Source organism: Phocoena phocoena, chromosome 4 (genome assembly GCF_963924675.1).
Source record: "Phocoena phocoena chromosome 4, mPhoPho1.1, whole genome shotgun sequence".
Classification (NCBI taxonomy): domain Eukaryota; kingdom Metazoa; phylum Chordata; class Mammalia; order Artiodactyla; family Phocoenidae; genus Phocoena; species Phocoena phocoena.
The window spans coordinates 134,157,333-134,176,484 of record NC_089222.1 but is presented as its reverse complement, the minus strand read 5'-3'; the positions used below and the strand labels follow the sequence as shown (position 1 = coordinate 134,176,484).

At 45.9% G+C, this 19,152-nt stretch overlaps 1 protein-coding gene across 1 annotated transcript in view; it reads left to right on the top strand.

The window, feature by feature from the left end:
* The first annotated feature begins 4,285 nt into the window (after window positions 1–4,285).
* The window catches only part of URB1 (URB1 ribosome biogenesis homolog), a 63,995-nt gene continuing 49,128 nt past the window's right edge, over window positions 4,286–19,152 (top strand). The window contains exons 1-7 of the mRNA XM_065875909.1: window positions 4,286–4,427; window positions 6,970–7,109; window positions 7,827–7,978; window positions 8,864–8,996; window positions 13,469–13,565; window positions 15,567–15,652; window positions 17,206–17,331. Coding sequence (XP_065731981.1) covers window positions 4,286–4,427; window positions 6,970–7,109; window positions 7,827–7,978; window positions 8,864–8,996; window positions 13,469–13,565; window positions 15,567–15,652; window positions 17,206–17,331 — 876 coding nt within the window. The remainder of the gene's footprint in view (window positions 4,428–6,969; window positions 7,110–7,826; window positions 7,979–8,863; window positions 8,997–13,468; window positions 13,566–15,566; window positions 15,653–17,205; window positions 17,332–19,152) is intronic.

Below are 19,152 nucleotides of genomic sequence, written 5' to 3'. Positions count from 1 at the left end.
CAGTAGCTGTGGCACGTGGGTTCAGTAGTTGTGGCTCGTGGGCTCTAGAGTGCAGGCTCAGTAGTTGTGGTGCACGGGCTTAGTTGCTCTGCAGCATGTGGGATCTTCCCAGACCAGGGCTTGAAACTGTGTCCCCCGCATTGGCAGGTGGATTCTTAACCACTGCGTCACCAGGGAAGCCCCTTATGGGATTTTTAAAAACCTATCCTCTTATTATCAAGTCAAATTTTATTGCCTGATGGTCAGAGAACATGGTCTGCATGATGTTGATTTTTTTTTTTTTTTGAAATTTATTAGGGCCTCCTTTGTGGCCTAGGAGGTAGTCAATTTTTATGACTGTTCCCTGTTATTTAAGAAGAACATGTATTCTGTTTGTGTGTATAAAGTTCTCATACCAGGTATTAGTTTGAATACATTGTTATTTAAATTTTCTATATTTTCTCATATTTCTGTCCAATGACTAAGATGTTAGACCAGTTTTCACAATAGCTTTGAAATTTATCGTTGATATTTTAATCTCTTAATTGGGTATGGATTTTGCTACATTTCACTGTTCAAAGATTAGGGCCATCAACTCAATAACCCAGTATTTTTGAACAGTCTGATCTGAAACCCTGGTCATCAACACAATACGTATTTATTGTGGTTATGACTCTTATGGGAATTGTCCCAGTAGGATGAGTGCATACTTCCTGAATGGATTTGAAAGTATATTTTTAAACACGGGGGCATAGCCCCCCCAACTATAAAATATGGGATAATGGCTGGAATTCACAGGCAGATTCACGCAGAATGTTCAGAAGCTCTTTGCCTCCTGGCTCATGACCTGCCTGTTCGTACCCCAGCTCCAGCCCCCATTCAATGTCACAGTGACTAAAATGCAACTACTAGAAATTCACTGGGGAAGTTGTGATCTCCAAATGCCCTCTTTTAAAGTGTAAAAATATTCATGGGTTGGCTGCAAGTTGATATTATTCTCCAACACCTTATGGTAAATTCACCAAATTTCGCTATCTTCTGATAGCTAGCTAAAAACAGCTTTCGTAAGGAAACAGGTTAAGGAGAAAGTGTGGGGAAGAAGGGGGACTTAGCATAGGGAGGGAGGAAGAAAAATGAATAATTCTGGAGGAAGCATTGTCCTGGGATATAAGTTCTGGGAAAGCTGCAACAACTGGGGCTTTGGGAAGATGGGGGCAGCAAGAAGGTGCTGTGTGTGCATGTGTGGGGAGGTGAGCGGAGAGTGGACTTGGGGAAATTTAAGAAGACAAGCACCATCTATGTCATGATTTCTATCGACTGGCCTCACACTTTGGCTAGTTCCATATTGGACAAGAGGGGAACATTTTCTGCTTTTCTTCAACTTCGTCTCAGAGGAGAAACAAAAGACAAATAAGATGCTTCCATTTTCTTCTCTGCTTCACTATCATTTCGGTAAGAAACTCACAACAACCTAGCCTGGATCATACTAATGTGATGTATCTATTGCTCAAATAATTCATTTGATAATTATTACATGGCCTTGTAGCATCTCATATCATCTTGGGTTCTTGGTTAAATTCTTTACTGTGATTGAACTTATCAGGCTATCACAATGATATTTATCATCCCAGTGATACTGTAAATCTCTTGAGGGTAAGTCTACCATGTAATACTTTTTGGAATCTATTATGGCTGGTTGTATAATGCAATGCACATAGCAAATATTGCTGTAGGTTTACTTATCTCTTCTAGCCTATGGACACGATCTTTCACTGGAGTTCATAGTGACTGTTCTTGAAAGAATGCTTCATTCTTCCCACTGCTAAACAAGCAGATAATGGAACAGTTTTGATCACAGGTAAGTGTCATATTAAAACATTCGTCACTAAAGAGACTAAAACTTGTATCAGAATAGAGAAAGGAATTCCATTCCTCTCCTCTCTATAATGTGATTGCATTAACAAGCGTTTAACCAGATGAAATAATGCAGGGTAAACTCTCAGCTTGTGTACAGCAAAATATCATTCTCACATCCTGAGAGTCCGTGATAAACATGCTTTAATATGAACTTGGTACAGTCTTTGATTGAGCTTCTCCTTTTATCCATTTCCAGAACTTGAACTTAACCTTGTAAGATTGAAATGGGAATAAATAAACACACTCACTTAACAGATGTGAATGAGAAATATGGCCAGTGGAGATGAACTGGTTGTCTATTAGAGGCTGGACTCTTCCCTTGGTCAATTCACCACAGTCCAAGGACCAGTTCATAAGCTTGTAGATTTGAAAACCTGCAACCTGAGGCTTTTTGACAGCATACTTAGTCAACTTGCCTTTTCGGATAACCAAGCTCAAGACCCAGGTCTCTATATTCATTTATATAGACACTTATTTTTTTTTGACTGCGTTGGGTCTTCATTGCTGCACGTGGGCTTTCTCTAGTTGCGGCGAGCGGGAGCCACTCTTCATTGTAGTGCACAGGCTTCTCATTGTGGTGGCTTCTCTTGTGGAGCACGGGCTCTAGGCGCACGGGTTCAGTAGTTGTGGTGCACAGGCTTAGTTGCTCCGCGCCACGTGGGATCTTCCTGGGCTCAAACCCGTGTCCCCTGCCTTGGCAGGCGGATTCTTAACCACTTTGCCACCGGGGAAGTCCCCTGTTTCTTGGTTTTTAAATTGGGGTTGGGACACACGGGGTGAGTGGTCCACTACTTATCAGCTGGGTGGTACTGCCAAGTTCTCCCACTCTCTCCGTCTTTGTTTGCCCAAGGCCACACAGGCAGAAACTGAATAGTTTTTGAGTGTTTCCTACCTCTCCCTGCTGTCTCTTTGGTCAGGTCCACCCTGGTTGAAAACAAACTTGGTGGTTGGCAATTAACCACAGAAGAGAACCCATGTGGACAGTTAGTCAGAATTAAGTCTGTCTTTGCTAACAAGAGTATTGCCCTTTACAGCCTGAATTTGGGGCATATCCCTTTCTTTTACTACCGCTGCAAGAGCTCAGATCTTTTCAGGCCACTCCTTCTGACCTGCCTACAAGGCAGACATTTCCACAAGCACAACAGTCTTGTCAGGTGAGGGACTCAGGGTCAACCCCATGGACGTTTTCTATAAGAGACGGAAACTCCAACAGGCCACAAAAAACCACGTTCTCACATGCTCACTACAGATCTGCTTACAGAACACAGGAGGGTACTTCCTGAAACTAAAGGACAAGCTGACAGCCAACTCCTGCAATCATCAAATTACTCATCTAATGGATCATGATTTATTTGAACACATAACCAAGTATTGATGAAGTTGTATTTAAAAATGCACCAGCCTGTTTTTACTTATTTATTTACGCCTCCATTTTATTTCAGAACATTTAATGTGACTCTCAAGCCAATTAATAACATCTTACAAAAACACACGGTACTTTTTTTCCCATCAGAGCAGTTTTTCATGCATTGCATCATTTTCTCCGCTCAGGACAGCTGGCTTTGCTGTCTCCATTTTAATGATGGTGGCTTAGATGTCGAGGCCGCCGTGCTGTCCACGAAGGGTTTTCACAGACGTTACTTCATTTGATCCTTTCCTCCCACCCTGCACGGCCGGAAGGGTGCCCGTCCTCCCATTAGTTTGGGGGAAGTGGAGGTCAGTCTGGGGCGACATCCCACCAAACAAGCTGGTCTTGGTCCGAGATTGTGAGATACGCTAGGGGTCAGGGTTAGGGGAATCCACACGACTTTGGACCGGGTGTCTGACCAAGGACCTCCCCGCAGAAGCCCGCCTGGCATTTAGCCAGGGGTATCCACCCTCCCGGCCAACCCGCAGGGCCTCGAATAGGCAAAGCATCGAATCCCGCTGCATGTCAATCAAGTTCAAGAGGCTTCATCAGAGCGCCCTCAGGTCAAGAACTGATCTGTGCTGCTACCACGCGTCTGAGCTCGGGCCCTCCGGGAGTGAAGGACCTGGGGGTTCTTCCTTCCAAGAACGCTCGAGAAGGCCGCCGATGGGCCTCTACCCGCCGCGGCCGAGCAGGGGTGTCGGCTTGCCCCGGGCCGCCAGCAAGCTAGCTGGACCATTAGCACCAAGGGGGAACCCAGGACGCCGGGTTCCCGCACCTTCACTACCTGCTTCCCGTCGGACCGCCCTTCTCAGAGGTCCCGCCCCTTCCGCCGACCTCCCTCCGGAGGTCCTGCCTCTTCCGCCAGCCCCGCCCCTTTCAGCCCACGTGTTGGCCAGAGACACGCGTTGGTTGTCCGCGTGTGTCCTGTTGTCAGGACCCCGGGTGTGTGGATCCCGGTGCGCCCCCGCCTTCTCGGCCATGGGGGGCCCCAAGAGGAAGGCCCCGGGCGGCCAGGACGGCGCGGCTCCCCAAGCGGGCGCAGCCAAGCGGGCCCGCACCGAAGAGCTCACGGGCGTGCGCTTCAAGGCTCAGCTGAGGGACCCGCAGGGCGCTGCGCCGGGTGAGTGTGGGGCTCGGGGAAGAGAGTGCGAGCGTGCGAGGCTGCCTCCCGGCTTCGGTCTGGGTGGGGCCTCCGTGTGCAGACACAGCCGCTCCTTTCTGCAGAGACCAGTCTCCCGATTTGCAGTCGGGAAACCGAGACCCGGGTGCTTTCGAGTGCAGGGCCCCGACTTGCTTGATTGTGACAGTTCCCTGCGACTGTATGCTTCCCTTTCCTGGACAGCATCCCTCAGCAAGCTCTAAAATTCTTTACTGCCACTGCTAGGAAAGTGAATAATTGTACTGCTCATCCACACAGCAGATTATTTGTGGAGTCCTGCCGGTGAGTCATCTCGGGGCTGTTCAGTGAGCAGGTTTGCTACTACCGTGGCTGTCAGCTCTGTTTTCCGTAGCCCTGATTCTCCAACGCTCATACTGACCCGATAACAGGTAATAAGCTATCACATGAAGCCACCACAGGACTTGTCAGTTGACCCGGATTAGACTAGTGACTGATATAAAGCAGACTCTATAATTTCATTTTTTGAAAAGTGTGACCACCCATCACAACTCCTTGTAATCCGTTAGAAAGTATTTAACTTACAAGGACAAAACACAATTGAATATGCTAGTATGTGGAACACTGGCACTGTGTCAAAATGAAACAGTGACAGTGTTTTTCTCAACTGAAAAATTATTAAGTTAATCGCCAGAATACCCTCAGTTTCCAGTTTGTCGTCCACAGACTTTTTTTTTTTTTTTTTGCGGTACACGGGCCTCTCGCTGTTGTGGCCTCTCCCATTGCGGAGCACAGGCTCTGGACACGCAGGCTCAGCGGCCATGGTTCACGGGCCCAGCTGCCCCGCGGCATGTGGGATCTTCCCGGACCGGGGCACGAACCCGTGTCCCCTGCATCGGCAGGTGGACTCTTCAACCACTGCGCCACCACGGAAGCCCCACAGATTTTGTTTTTAAACGTTTGATACCTGCAACTGCTAGCCAGTCCTAGGAAGATGATACCTGCTGTAGCACAGAATTATACATTTCATACATTCATTTGTTCATTATTTACAAGGGGTTGTTATTTGCTGGGGTAGAGATAAAATGGTGAGTAAGAATCACGTGGGCCCTGCCACCATGAAGCTTATGAACGATCAGGTGGAAAGGCAGATGTCAATCCGTAGAATCGCGTTCAGACTGTTCCAGCACAAGTCCTCTAAAGGACAGGGATAGGAGACTTTCTGGTGGAAGAAAGAGCATATTTAATTATTTGAAGGATTGTAACCTTAGACACGTTCGTGGTTTTGCCCAGAGCTCTGTACTTTTGGGCACTGCATTTGAACTGGTTTCAGAAGGAAACCAGGGTTGACAGGTGCTGGGTGCAGATGAAGGAGTTGGGAGGTGTGGCAGGGCTGAAGGCAGTGGGTGAAAGCGCGAATCCCTTGTGTGAGGCTCCGTTGGATTTGTGTTTGAATCTGGTCTCAGATTCTCCCTCCCTTTTGATATGTTCTCGTAACTTTCTGTGGTAGGATCACCTCACTGGACCATCAGAGAAGTGGATTTGATCAATGTTAGAGGGTTTTGTTTTCATCCAGGTGTTAGGGAAGGTTTTCTTTCTGTTGTGTTTTGTTTTGTTTTTTCCAGCTTTATTAAGATATTATTAACATCTAGCATATGTAAGTTTCAGGTGTACAATGTGGTGAGTTGATACACATGTATGGCGTGAAATCATTACCCAAATAAGGTTAGTCAGCACTTCCATCCCCTCATATAATTACCACTTTTTTTGTGGTGATAGCATTTAAGATCTACTCTCTTAATAACTCTGAAGTATATGATACAGTGTTGTTAACTAGAGTCACAGTGCTGTACATTAGATTCGTTGGAACTTATGCGTCTTATAGCTATAAGTTTATACCCTTTGACCAACATCTCCTCATTTTACCCATCCCCCAGTCCCTGGCAACCTCCATTCTACTCTCTATTTCTATGAGTTTGGCTTTTTTAGATTCCACATGTAAGTGAGAACATACAGTGTTCGTCTTTCCCTGTCTGACTTATTTCACTTAATGCCCTCAAGGTCCATACATGTTGTCTCAAAAGGCAGAGTTTCCTTCTTTTTTAAAGGCTGCATAATATTCCACTGTATATATTTCTGTATATAGGTATAGATATCCCACATTTTCTCTATCCATTATATAGTCCCTTCATGGTGGTGGGGGAGGGGTGGGTAGGAGGGGAGAGCAGGGTTAGATTGATAAAGGCCCAGAGGGTGCTCAGGAGTAGATGAGTATCACCATCGGGGCGGATACCTGCATCAGGAAGCGTTCTGCTCTAAACCAGTGCCCTTGAAAGATGTTGCCTATGACTTAGTGGTGATGGAGGAAAGACCGTGTCCTAACTCTTGATCTCCCCGTCTCCTCCCTGCTCCTCTGTTCTCCATCTCAGTAAGTGGCACTTGCAGTCACCTGGATGTTCCTGCTGAAATCTCCCTCTGTTGCAGTAGCGGCTGAGATTGTTTCTAGGCTGTCCTCGTTCACATTTGATCCTAACTCTCATTTCAGCCTTGGAAGCCTTTGTTTCTGCGGCCAAGAAGCTGCCACGAGAAGACGTGTATGATGTCGTGGAGGGGTACATAAAGATTTCTGTTGAATGTGCAGAGATTTTCCAGCTCCTGAGTGGGGAGAAGCACCCCGAAAGTGAAGTATGCTATTTCTGACCTGGCCTGATGGAGAGAAGAGAAAGTTAATGCTACTGTTGTGTTAAGCTTGATGAAGAGAAATGTGATATAAATTTCCAGGACATTACCAGCTTTCTACAGAAAATGATGCTCTGTGCCTGTGCTGTAGGGATACATTCATTTTTGCAGTATAACCTTTGAAAGCATTTTAGTGGAAAATAGTAACTTGTTATTGGTGAATAATACCAGAAGGAAAGATCATAGATTCTTAATCTAAATCCACTTAGTCTCACCATGGTTTGCTTTAACAAAAGGGAAATAGGTAAAGACTGCGTGTCACAGGTACAGACATATATTGAGCTGTTGTCTGGTTCCAAAGAGGTTCAAAACTTGGGATATTTATGAACCTGTTGAAATCTCAGGATTATTGCTGTAAGGCTGTAGACCTGAATATCCCCAAAGCAGTGAGGCTGAATCAGTAGCAGAAATTTCTCTTTTAACTTCATTTGGTTTAATTGTAAGCGAGCTTATCTCTATTTAGCTAGACTATTGGAACAAGACTGATGCCAGAGCCTGGGGCCTGGCAGATCCCTGTGTTTGGCTTGGCATCTGGGTAGGCGTCATCCTGCAAGTTGAAGGTTTTAAACCTGCAGGTGGCTGTGGCTAAGACTAGAGGAAAACATATGTAGAAGAGGAAAAGAAAGGAGATGGTTCGTAAGCATTTCAGTTCTGTCTTTGCAGATGCTTTTAATATTTCAAGTTTTCGAGGCCATATTATTGCGGACAGCCAGTGACCTTTCCCATTTTCATGTGGTGGGAACCAACATCGTGAAAAAGCTAATGAATAACCACATGAAGCTCATCTGTGAGTCCCTGTATGCTTCGGGTTACAAGTAAGTTGCCCGCCTTTCCGTGGCAGGACTAGCCTTGGGCTTGGTCTGCCTTCCGCGCCCCACAAGTGCCCTTGACCTTTCCTCCACTCACAAACAGAGTGGAGCAGCTTCCGAGGCCATCAAGACTGTGGCTCTGCCCCTCCTCCTCTGACCGGGCCCTCTCCTCCTGCCCTGCTGCTCTCCCTGCTGTCTTGGGAACACTTCAGACCTCCTTCAAGCTGCCTGTTCTTTTGTCCCGACAGCTCTTCCCCGAGGTCCTCACGGGCACCCTCCCTCTCCGCCTTCAGGGCTTTGCAGAGGTGTCATCTCAGGGAGGCCCTCTCTGGCCGCCGCATCCACAGCTATACGTGTGCCATAATATCCATATCGACGTCTTGACTCGCTGTCTCCCTCCCCTAGAATTCTGGGTACCTGCAGGTGGAGGCCTTGACCGTCCTGTAAAATGCCATCCTCCCAGCACCTAAACGGCGCCTAGTATGTAGTAGGTGCTCAGTAACTGTGAATTTTGGGTAACTGCAGGATGGGAAGGCAGCCAGGAGCTCGCATTTGGGGATGCCCACTGTGCGGAAGTGTTTGCCGTGCCCTGCAAAGGCAGGGGTGATGTGGGTCCAGATACATGACCATTGACTGGACACAGACGCGGCCATCTTCTTCTGACCTTGCCTTTTGTGTTCTTAGATCCTACTCAAACTCAGATTTTTAGCTTTCTTTGAAGATTTCCTGAGGGTTTTTTTAAAAGAAAGAGCGTGTCTGCACGTCTCCTTCCTTCCGTTTTCTGGTTTGGGGGTAGCAGACCACACAGCCAAGTGTGCAGCTGCTTCTCGGGGGGTGGCTTTGTGTTTCTGCTGTCCTGACACTCCTGCTTTCCTTCTTGTCTCCGAACAGGATGGCTCGAGCCTGCCTGAACCTGATGGCCGCCATGGTGACCCAGGGTCCAGAGGCTGCCAGGGACGTCTGCAGCCAATTCGATTTGAATAAAAAGACCTTGTACACGCTGGTGACCAAGAGGGATTCAAAGGTGAGGAGTGCCGAGCGTCCTTTCCCTTTGAGGGGGCCAAAGTGTTTCACGTGTCCTCCTCTCTCTGGCCTTGGTCCTCGCGTAGATGGGGCGGGAGGCCTCCCTCCTGGCTGGCGGTGAGGGTCCGGTCGCCTGCAGAGCCCGAGTGACAGGGACGTCCGACACCAGCTTCTCTGGGGGCCCAGCGTCGTAGTGCCTTCCTGGCCTGTGAGGGTGATGTAGCTTGTGAGCGTCTTCACAGAGCAGTGGAAACGGTCTCCATGTGCCTCGTGGTGAGGCCCTGGTGGTGGCCTGGTCCTCCCATGCGGGTTCCGTCCACTTCGTAGAAAAGCCTTGGGAGGCCAAGGCAGTGACCTCATCAAAGACGACATTTATGGCTTTTTACTATGTTTCTTGCGTCTCCCAATTATAAGTCTTATAATGAGTAGAGGCTGGCTTGTGCCAAAGAGAATGCTTGGTTTTCAGGAGAGCTGTTAAAAAAAAAAGTTTCCTGGTGGCTCCAGAAGTTTCACTTGGGTTTGGAAAGGTTCTTGAGGAAAAAGTACGAGCTTCAGGACTCGTAGGCTGGTGCGAGGGCATCCTCCCGACGTGTGCCAGCTGTAGGCTGCCGAAGCGCCTCTTCCGTTTGTGCGTCCACTCTCCCTGCTGGTGCCCCGGTGGCAGTGCCACAGCCGCCCGGGCTCCGTACTGCACGCCCCTTTCCTGAGCACCAGGACCAGGCCACAGAGGCCCACCCCTGTCTGCCCAGGTGGAGGAGCCACGTTAGAATAAGTGACCTGCAGCCAGGCACCATCTTGTTCTCCAGCGCTTCCCGGGGGTTAAGAGTTTCTGCGTTGCCAGGTAGTAGACTGCAGGTTAATCATGGTAACAACAGTGCTGAGGGTTTTCCTCGGTTATGAATAAGGTTTTCTCTGAGGAAAACATTCCAGGTTTCATGGATACTACGATTGATGTGTCAAAAGTTCCATTTAATGAGGGATGGCTCCTGGCGTCTAAGTGCGTATCTAATAAAAGGAATGTGTGTGCTGTTTGCACGCTAGGGCAGATATCATGGCTCTTTGGTCTTCCCTGGCAATCAGCCTGGCAGTAATTACCTGTCAGAATCCCTTCCCTTTCCCACCCTGTGTCTTGACCTCAGCCAGCCCAGCCATCTAAGTAAAGTACATGTCAGTGGATAGGCCAGTCGCCAGGACACAGTGTGGGAGAACCCGAGCTGGTCTTCCCGGCCTGGATCCAGCTGCAGGACGGCACATGTGCTGCTTCATCTCAGGGCCTCGCAAGTTATTTTACATCTCTCTTGATCTGTAAAACGGGAGTTGTTGTTGAAATGAAAGTGTTTTTACATCCTTTAATCATTTATATCAAGTATCTTAGATACTCTGTATATTGTAGGAAATGGTTTCTAGACATTAAAAAATGTTTCTAGTATGAGAAATATCAGGGACATTCAAAAATAGAGAACGGGACACAATGAATTCCCACGTACCTGTCATCCAGCTTCAGACCCTGTCACCCCTCCCACCTTTTGGGTTGTTTCGGGGCAGTCTGTTACAGCACATCCTACATATATTTCACCGTCAATATTTCAGTGTGTATCTCTAACAGAAAGAACATTTTAGACAACAAAACCATGGTGCCATCACTGTACCTAACACCATTAATAATTTCTCAACATCATCTAATGCCCAGGGTGGCCTCAGCTTTTCCCCGACTATCTCAGAAACGTGTTTACACTTCGTGGTTCAAATCAGGGTCCAAACAAGAGTTGCACATTGTGTTGGTTGATATCTTTCTTAAATCTCTTCATTTCTTTGAGTTTTCTGCCTCTTCCCCACCTTTTTTTTTTTTTTTTTTTTTTAAATGCCATTTAGTTATTGAAGAAGCTGGGAGATAAATTTTTTTGAGTGTTTTTAACATTTCGGATGGACTTATTAAAGCTTCATGAAGAAAGAGGATTAGGAATATTTTTTCATCCAAAGAAAGCATTGTTAAAAGTCCTGTGCCAAGAACAGTTTTACCAAATATGTTTTGGTCTATTTTAGACAGTGTTTTGCAGAACAAGCCATAGAGTTCAGGATGTTTCCTTCCTGGGATAATAACCCTGTGAATTCACAGGGTAGGAATGAAGAGTAGGCGTGTGGCCTTCTTGCCTTTGATGGAGTTTGCTGGAGGTGGAAGGTGGAGGCTCCGGGGCAGTGAGGGGCTGTGGTCAGGTGGAGAGGCCTGGTGGTGGCTGCTGGAGAGGGGCAGGGGCTACGTCTCGGGGGTTTTGTTCTCCACAATGTCAGGAATCTGAAATTTGGGGTTCTCTGGGATATACAAGATGGATGCCAGCAGGTGAGAACTAACCTCTGTTTCAGTTCAGAATCCATTGCTGGAGGCACCCCTGAGGGGATCTGGTCCAACTCTGCTGTGTTTGTGCAGGATAGAAAGACCTGCAAGGACAGGTTGGGGCCAACATTCCAGGGCCCTGACTCCCAGTACTTCAGTGGGGGAAAAAAACCCTAAAACTTGCGGAACCTTTCCTACTCTCTGGGAAAGGATAAAACCTAATTTAATTTTATAAGGCAAGTTTTAGCATTTTGCCAGAATTCTTTTGAAATGTAAGGTGTACATAGACCAGGATAACAGGTTAACTGTGCTTGAATTAGGTGACACGTTTGTTTGAACGGTGAGACGTCTGGATGGCTTGGGAGCAGTTGTTACTTTAAGCTTCCTGAGGACAGGGGCAGTATCTGAGTCACCTTTGCGTCCTCTCAGCCTGAGTTATGGCATCTTGAGTGTAATTGGTGTTTTATTAACATCGAGTTGGTGAATGAAGCACTGGAGTGTTGCTGACAGTCTGAGGAGTACAGCTCACTTTCAAGACTTTAGCCATCATTGTACCCAAACTCCATATGCTGAAGAGGCCCACAGGTTGGTCCCCAGGGCCAGAGGGTAGTTTGGGGCTCTTAGTGTATTTGGAATAAAGCAGCATTGATCTTGTAAGGTCTTGCTGGCGTGTGTTCTGTGGCGTGGATGGAGATAAACTCCATCAGTACGAGGAACGAGCAAGGCCTCCACCCAGATGTTACAGACAAGGGGTCGTGTGCTCGTTCTTTTCTCCAGAAGAAACATATCCAATAAAACAAGACAGAATTAATTAAATACATAGAGGCCTAAATGGTGCCAGCTACGGTCCTTGCACCTTGAGAAAAAGTGGAACAAAAATGCCATGGGACCCCCCGAGAAGAAGGCACTTCTCTGTAGGCAGATGTGAAGTTGGGCATGAAGCAGTGTGTTTGTACAGGTATTTCGTATCATTCCAGTTCCAGTACTTACTCACTTAGTAGTTATGTAACCTTAAATGAAGTTTTTAAAACCTCAGTTTTCCCATCTGTAAAATGGGTATTGTGGGCATCTGTACCTCAGATCGTTACAAGGAGTAAATGAGATAACAGATGTGTAGCGTCTGACATAGTGTCTGGCACATAGTAAGTGCTCAGTGAACGTTATTGATACCATCATCATCACTAACATCACCACCATCACCACCATCACCATCATCACCATCATCATCGCTACTGCCCCCACCTCTGCCGCCACTACTAAGTGGAATGGGACTCTTGGAAGGCGGGGACTCCTTAATTTTTTCAGGCATTCAGGGCAGTCATTCTCCGTGATGTTCACTTACTTCTTGTCATCGAATTAAAGTACCTTTGGAATAACTGAAATAGGGAAAAGTTTTCGATGTAAGCAGTGGAGGATCTGAGCATATGTGCTAGTTCTGGTCCAGCTGACGAGACCTGCGTGATCACATGCTGTGGGTTCTTTGGATGTAAAAAAGGAATGTGAGACACAGGTTTGTCTTAAAGTTGCTGGGAGGGAAAACTGATCAGGTGGCCCTAGCGGTTTCCCCTGAGGTGTTGTCTGTTGGTCATGGCCTTTGGGCCCTCACTGGGGATGCTCTCCTGGGTAGTGGCTGATGCCTGCGGGACAGTGCACATCGCAGTCCTGGGAAGGCCATGGTGGGTTTGTAATGAGACAGCATCTGTACTTTGGTGTCTGATGTAAGTTTGTAATATAAAAGCCAGACGTCACCTCATTGATGTCTCCTCAGAATGAGCACTAGCCTTTCCATTATCTCTGGATTTTCAAAAACATGGATGTATTGTTTCATTACCCAAGAGTAGGTCACATCCAGACAGGCTGAGCATCTTCTGCTCTATACCAAAGGGATCCATGAACTAAAAATGTGTATCTATTACAGTCGGGGAAGGGGAGACCTATACTTCTGTATTTAGAGAGAGTTTGAAAGAGAAGGAGAAATAGAGTAGAAGATTGAGGGGAAAGAGCAAAGAAAAAAAACCCTTTGTTTACATAAAGAGACGACCAGTGGTTTTAGACTTAGACCCGCTAATGGCACAAGCCCGGGAGGCCTCTGTGAGTGTGTGTGGATATGCACGTGACATGCGGGTCTCCTTTGCCCCCAGGGAGTGCATGACGTCCGGCTGGCCTACATTCAGTTCGCTCTTTCCTTCTTGATCGCAGGCGATGATAGCACAATCGCACAAGTGCTGGAGTTGAAAGGTAGGTGTGTCTCTTTGTCTCGGGGCACAGCCTGCTTGTGACTGTTTTGAAAAACCTACCACAGAGCATTTTGCAGGCTAATAAAAGTCTGCAGGCTTTGCAGCTGCCATGTACACTAGGGTAAAGGGTGTGTGTGGCGCAAGGCTTTGGTCAGTGCGGTTTTGATACCGCTGGTCAGTGCGGACAGAGATATCCCTGTTTCGCTAGCTGGCTACTGAGCGGGCCTAACAAAGGAGAAGTGCACACTTCAGAGACTCATGCAGACAAAGGAGGCTTTATGGTTCCAGAAAGTACATGGATTCATAGCCGTGGCTACCCTGCTTTTCTTAGTAATTGTGTTTTAAAAAAATGCCTAGTGTTACCAGAATATTAGTAGTAGAGCTTCAGAGAATTCCAACAGTACCACCTTCTGATGCCAATGTCTCTAGAGCAAGGCTTGGTGTAGTTTAATCTATTAGGGCTACTTGTGTTTTATCAAGACTGTGAATGGCAGTGCGGAGAGGGCAGTTGTCCAGTAAGATCCCCCGAGATCAAGCCCTGTCTGGGATGAGGAGCTGGTGTCCCGGCTGGGACCCAGGCACTTGTCAGGGGAGGGACAGCGTGGGGCCGCCAGCCTTTCCCCCACCTCCCCCAGCGAGGGAGCCCAGAGCCCCCTCCGGAACGAGCTGCAGGGACCATTTACGAGCAGGTGCGGGTACTGCTCCCGGTGTGTCGTCACCCTGGTCTGGGTAGCGGCCCCTTGGAGGTGATGCTTCCTTTGCGTGGTGCAGTGGACACGTCCTGCTCGTTGCCGGGCCCGTGTGGGATGCCCTCTGCAACCAGAGCTGGGCGTTTCTTCAGAATCCTTCAGGGTCTTCTCAGCGTCTGGCCATTTATTAAATAAAGGACACTGATTTGGGGTTATCCATCCATGCTGCTAAAGGGGCAGGGATGCACTTCTGTTAAAGTTTCTGCAGGGCAGTGGGGCTGGTCCAGCCATTCCGCATCTAGTCATTTATACTAAGGAAATAATTAAGGATGTGAGCAGAGGTTTTGTTAGGGGACATTTTTTCTTATTAGCTGAAAATTGGACTCCTCCTAACTACCCACCAGCAAGGGATTGAGCAAATTGAGGACTGGTCACAAGGAGGAATGCAGCTATTAACAATGATGTAGAAATATATATATAGATGTCAGATTTTTTAAGGATATAGGATTGGGTGTAAACTCAGTTACAAAACTGGTAAAGTGTGATCCCGTTTTACTAAAAGTTAAATTTAACAGAATATGGATATGTCAGAAGGTTAACAGTTAACTGGTAACCCAGACACCAACAGTGTTAACTTTTGGGTAGTGGAGTTACGGTTGATCTTAAATTTCTGTCTGGTATTCTCTGATTTTTTTTTTAAGAATAATGAATTTGCTTTTGTAGAAATTATGTGCGCCCATTAAGCATGTATGGAGGAAGAGAAACTGTAATTGCTTTGCTGCTTTTCACCAGTATGTTAGTAATGATACAGCTTCAAGCTGTGGAGGCTGAGTCCTTGGTGATCCCAGAAGTATGAAGAGAAAGCAGTTCTACCACCCATCAATAAAGTGACGACCGTCACTTTAAATACATCTCTGAGCAAGAGTAAGCGAAGAGAGAAACTTTGGAAAACTGTAATCGTACCCTACATACGTTCTCTTTCAAACCGTCAGTGTTAAATTAACTTTACCGAAGTTAATGAGAAAAGGAAAGTAAAACAGAACTGAAGGAACTATTGAACTTTAATGGTTCAGTCATTGTTTTGCTTTCAGATATTTATTTCCTATGTCACAAAAATAGCTTTCCCTACTGTGAATTTGTATAATTAAAAAAGACAAAACTTAAAAAACAAAAAAAAAGGCAAGTAAATGGCATTGTTTGCTGTACCATTTTAAGAATGGTAGAGCAAACAAACATTTTAAGAAGTAATGTTCTCTCATCGGTTCTCATTCAATGTATTTTTGAGTCTAATGCTTTGAAACTTTTACTTTCAGAATTTATTCCTTGCATCTTTAGCTCAGGCATGAAGGAAGATAGGATCTCTACCATCAATATTGTGTTGTCCACACTGGAAACGAAGGTACGTTTTTGGTGATCAGTGTTGCTATCATTTGTTTGCTCCAGTGTTTTACAGGACTTTAGAGCTATAACATCGTAGGTTATATGGGTTGTGGTACAGGTTGAATGGGAAACCGTTTCTTAAGCAGAAACTTGGTGGTGATGAGCCAGTCCTGAAGGGTACAGGCACTGAAGCCACCACTTCAGTTCAGGCGAGGCTGCTGTTTCATCACAACAGGAGAAAAGCTGCTCCCCGCTCCCCGCTGTTTCACAGGAAGCCACTGGGGTAACTGAGCTGTAAATATAACTCTTCTTCATTTACTCACCCGGCAAAATGTTATGTTGTGTCATCTTGCATGTTCTGCCTTTTACATGCATCTTACAGAAATTTTAAAACTTGCTGAAGGGATAACTGTCTTTGATACAGAAGCCCCTTAAATGATCAGTTAGAAAAACTCAATGATCCTCCCAACATAAATAGTTGTCAAAAGGCCGTGAACTGGCAGCCCACGTAAACATGGTAATCAGCATAGTATTTAGTGCTTCTCGGCCGCGCGCAGTTCTGCCCTCCACGGGCCATTTGGCAATTTTTGGTTGCCATAACTGGAGAAATGCAGCTGACATCTGGTGAGTAGAGACCAGGGTACTGCTCAACATCCTACAGTGTGCAAGACAGCCCCTCACAACAGTTATTTGGCCCAAAATGTCAGTAGTGCTGAGGTTGAGAAGCTCCGATTCAAAGCAGTGCAAGTGATGAGGTACAGGTCTTTTCACCTACCAAATTGGCATTGACTTTTCAAAACAATGATATTCAGTGCCAGCAAAGACGCTTTGAGTCAGGTACTTTCCTGGAGGAAGTGTTGCAACCCCTCTGGAAGACAGCAGGTCTAGCAGTATGTGTCAGAGGTTTTAAACATGTTTGTACACCCGGAGTGAGGGATGGGATTGCCACAGAATCACCCGGGGAACGTACTTGAAATACATAAACCCTCAGAGATATGAGCTGGGTGGGGGGGTGGGTTTGTGTGGAGCTGAGAACTGATGCCGCAATTCCAAGTCCAGAGTCAGGGATGCAGGGCAGGCTTTGTACAAGGATGCTGCTGATCATAGCCAGAGTTTGGAAGCAACCTAATTATACACATCTGGGAAATGGTTAAATAAGTTATAGTCGCTCATAGGATAGAATGATGTTCAGCCCCCCAAAGTGATGTTCTAAAGGAATTTTTAATGATGTGGAGACAGCCCATGCTGCATTAAGTAGAAGCAGGCACAAAACTATAATAAGTATATTCTCAAAGAAGCCAAAAAAACCCCACCCCAACAAGAACCTGATACATACGCACGTATGTTTTGTGTGGTTGATGGGGACAGGGAGGCGGAAAGGAAATGTACCCAAATGTGGGCTGTGAGTATCCTAGGGTGTTGGCAATACTGGTGAAATTTTCTCTTTATGTTTTTTCTTTTTCTGGCTAAATATTTTGCCACAGGCCTACATTATTTTTATAATGACGAAATCCAATAAACACGATTTTAAAAGTCAACTTCCTTGAAATTCATTTGTTTTTTTGTTTTTAGGTAGTTCACAATAAAAATATCACAAAAACCCAGAAAGTGCGTTTCTTCACCGGGCAAGTACTGAACCACATAGCGTCTCTGTACAGCTGGAAGGGGATTGTCGACGTGAGCCTGGAGAATGTTGAGGTACAGTCGTTTTTGGCTCTCGCTTGGCCTCACTGTTAGTGTGTGATACCCAGAGCCAGGAGACTGAAGAATCTACACATACGCCTGCCTTCGTGAAAGTCCCCCCATTTGATGTTTCTTTTGGCTTGTGGTTATGTTAATTCCCAACTCAGATGCAATATGATTTAAAAAAAAATTTTTTTTTTACAATAAGATTTTTTTCTAATCTCTGAGGTATCATGATATTAAACTTTTTTTTTTTAATGTGAAAACCATCATTCCCTTTAGCTGTGTGGCATCTGAATTTTCCCTACAGCTTGCACGGTAGACGTACAGGGTTAATCCCTGCTACCTCTCCCGCCTCACTTACCTCTCCTCTCCCATCCATTCTTTTCACACTTTTCCAGCAGTTGGAGTTTCAAGGCCTGTTGCTTCTACTTCAGGATCCTAAGTACCTAGGGAGCCTCAATTTCCTCACCTACTGACATGTGGAGTTGACTTTGTAACAAGTACTAAATTAGAACAGTTGCTCTCACATGGACCCAAAGCCAGTGAACTTTTTTTTTTTTTTTTTTTTTTTTTTTTTGCGGTACGCGGGCTTCTCACTGTTGTCCAGTGAACTTTTTAATTCTCCTCATTTTGAGTTTCCTCAGGGTGTTTCTGAACATGGACTTGGCCAGAGTCATGAAGGCTCAGGCTTCCTGTTAACTCTGTGATACTTTACCTCTCAAGAGCCCACTGTTTTGCTTCCTTTTATCTCCACGACTTGCCTATGTCCTCTTGTTTTGGACACGTTTTGTACGTTCTATAACCAGGAAGCCTCAGGGGCTTAATAAAAACACTCCCAAATGTGGAATTTTATTCAAAAGAGCAAGAGACATTAAGTCATTCATAAGCTTGTTTAAAAATACAGGTTTAAACTTGCCCCTCTTAAGAGTTTTTTTTTTTGTTTTTTTTGGCCATGCCACGTGGCTTGTGGGATCTTAGTTCCCCGACCCGGGACGGAAGCTGGGCCCAAGGCAGTGAAAGCGCGGAGTCCTAACCACTGGCGCGCCAGGGAAGTGCCGAGTTTTTTTTTTTTTTAATGGTTCTATTTTATAGGTGAGGACATTCAGAATCAGGGAATTAAGTGATGCTCTCATTACGGGTTACACTCTGGCATCCAGACCCCATCCTGAAGCTCTCCTGGGGCCCATTAAGAGTTGCCTCATTAGAATGAAAGATGCCCCTATCACCTAGGAGATTCTGAGGGATTTAGGAGCTCTGTGCCAGGAACTGGAGACGATGACCAAATATTTATTTCTTCTGTCACAGTATCACAATGCAGAAGCTAGAAAAAATGTTCTATTTAAAGCATATGCTGTAACAGAGAATCTTCAGTGCTGGGGATCCTAATACTGATGTGCTGTGTACTTCCTAACTCAGTGATGACTTCAGCTGTCTCATCCACAGTTTGCTCATTCGTGAGATGGGTGTCATCATGTTTGCCCTGCCAGACTCACGGGGCTGCTGTAAGAATTATCGTGAAGTGCTCGGAAACAGTAACAAATGACATAAAATCTCAAGTTATCTGTAGTTTCTTGTTCCAGCAACTCCCTGTTTGTTCAACTTAAAAAAGAACATTTTAAATTCAATTTATTTAAAGTAAAAAACAAACAGAAAACCGCAATTGACCCGTTTTTCCCACCCCCTTGACCCCCACTTCTGGCAGCCAGTAATCTGCTCTCTGTATCTGTGAGCTTTTTAAAAAAATTGTTACTGTTTTATTTATTTTGTTTAGATTCCACATATAAGAGTATTTTAAAATTTTGATTGGTGTTTCTGTTTTTTTGGGGGGTTTTT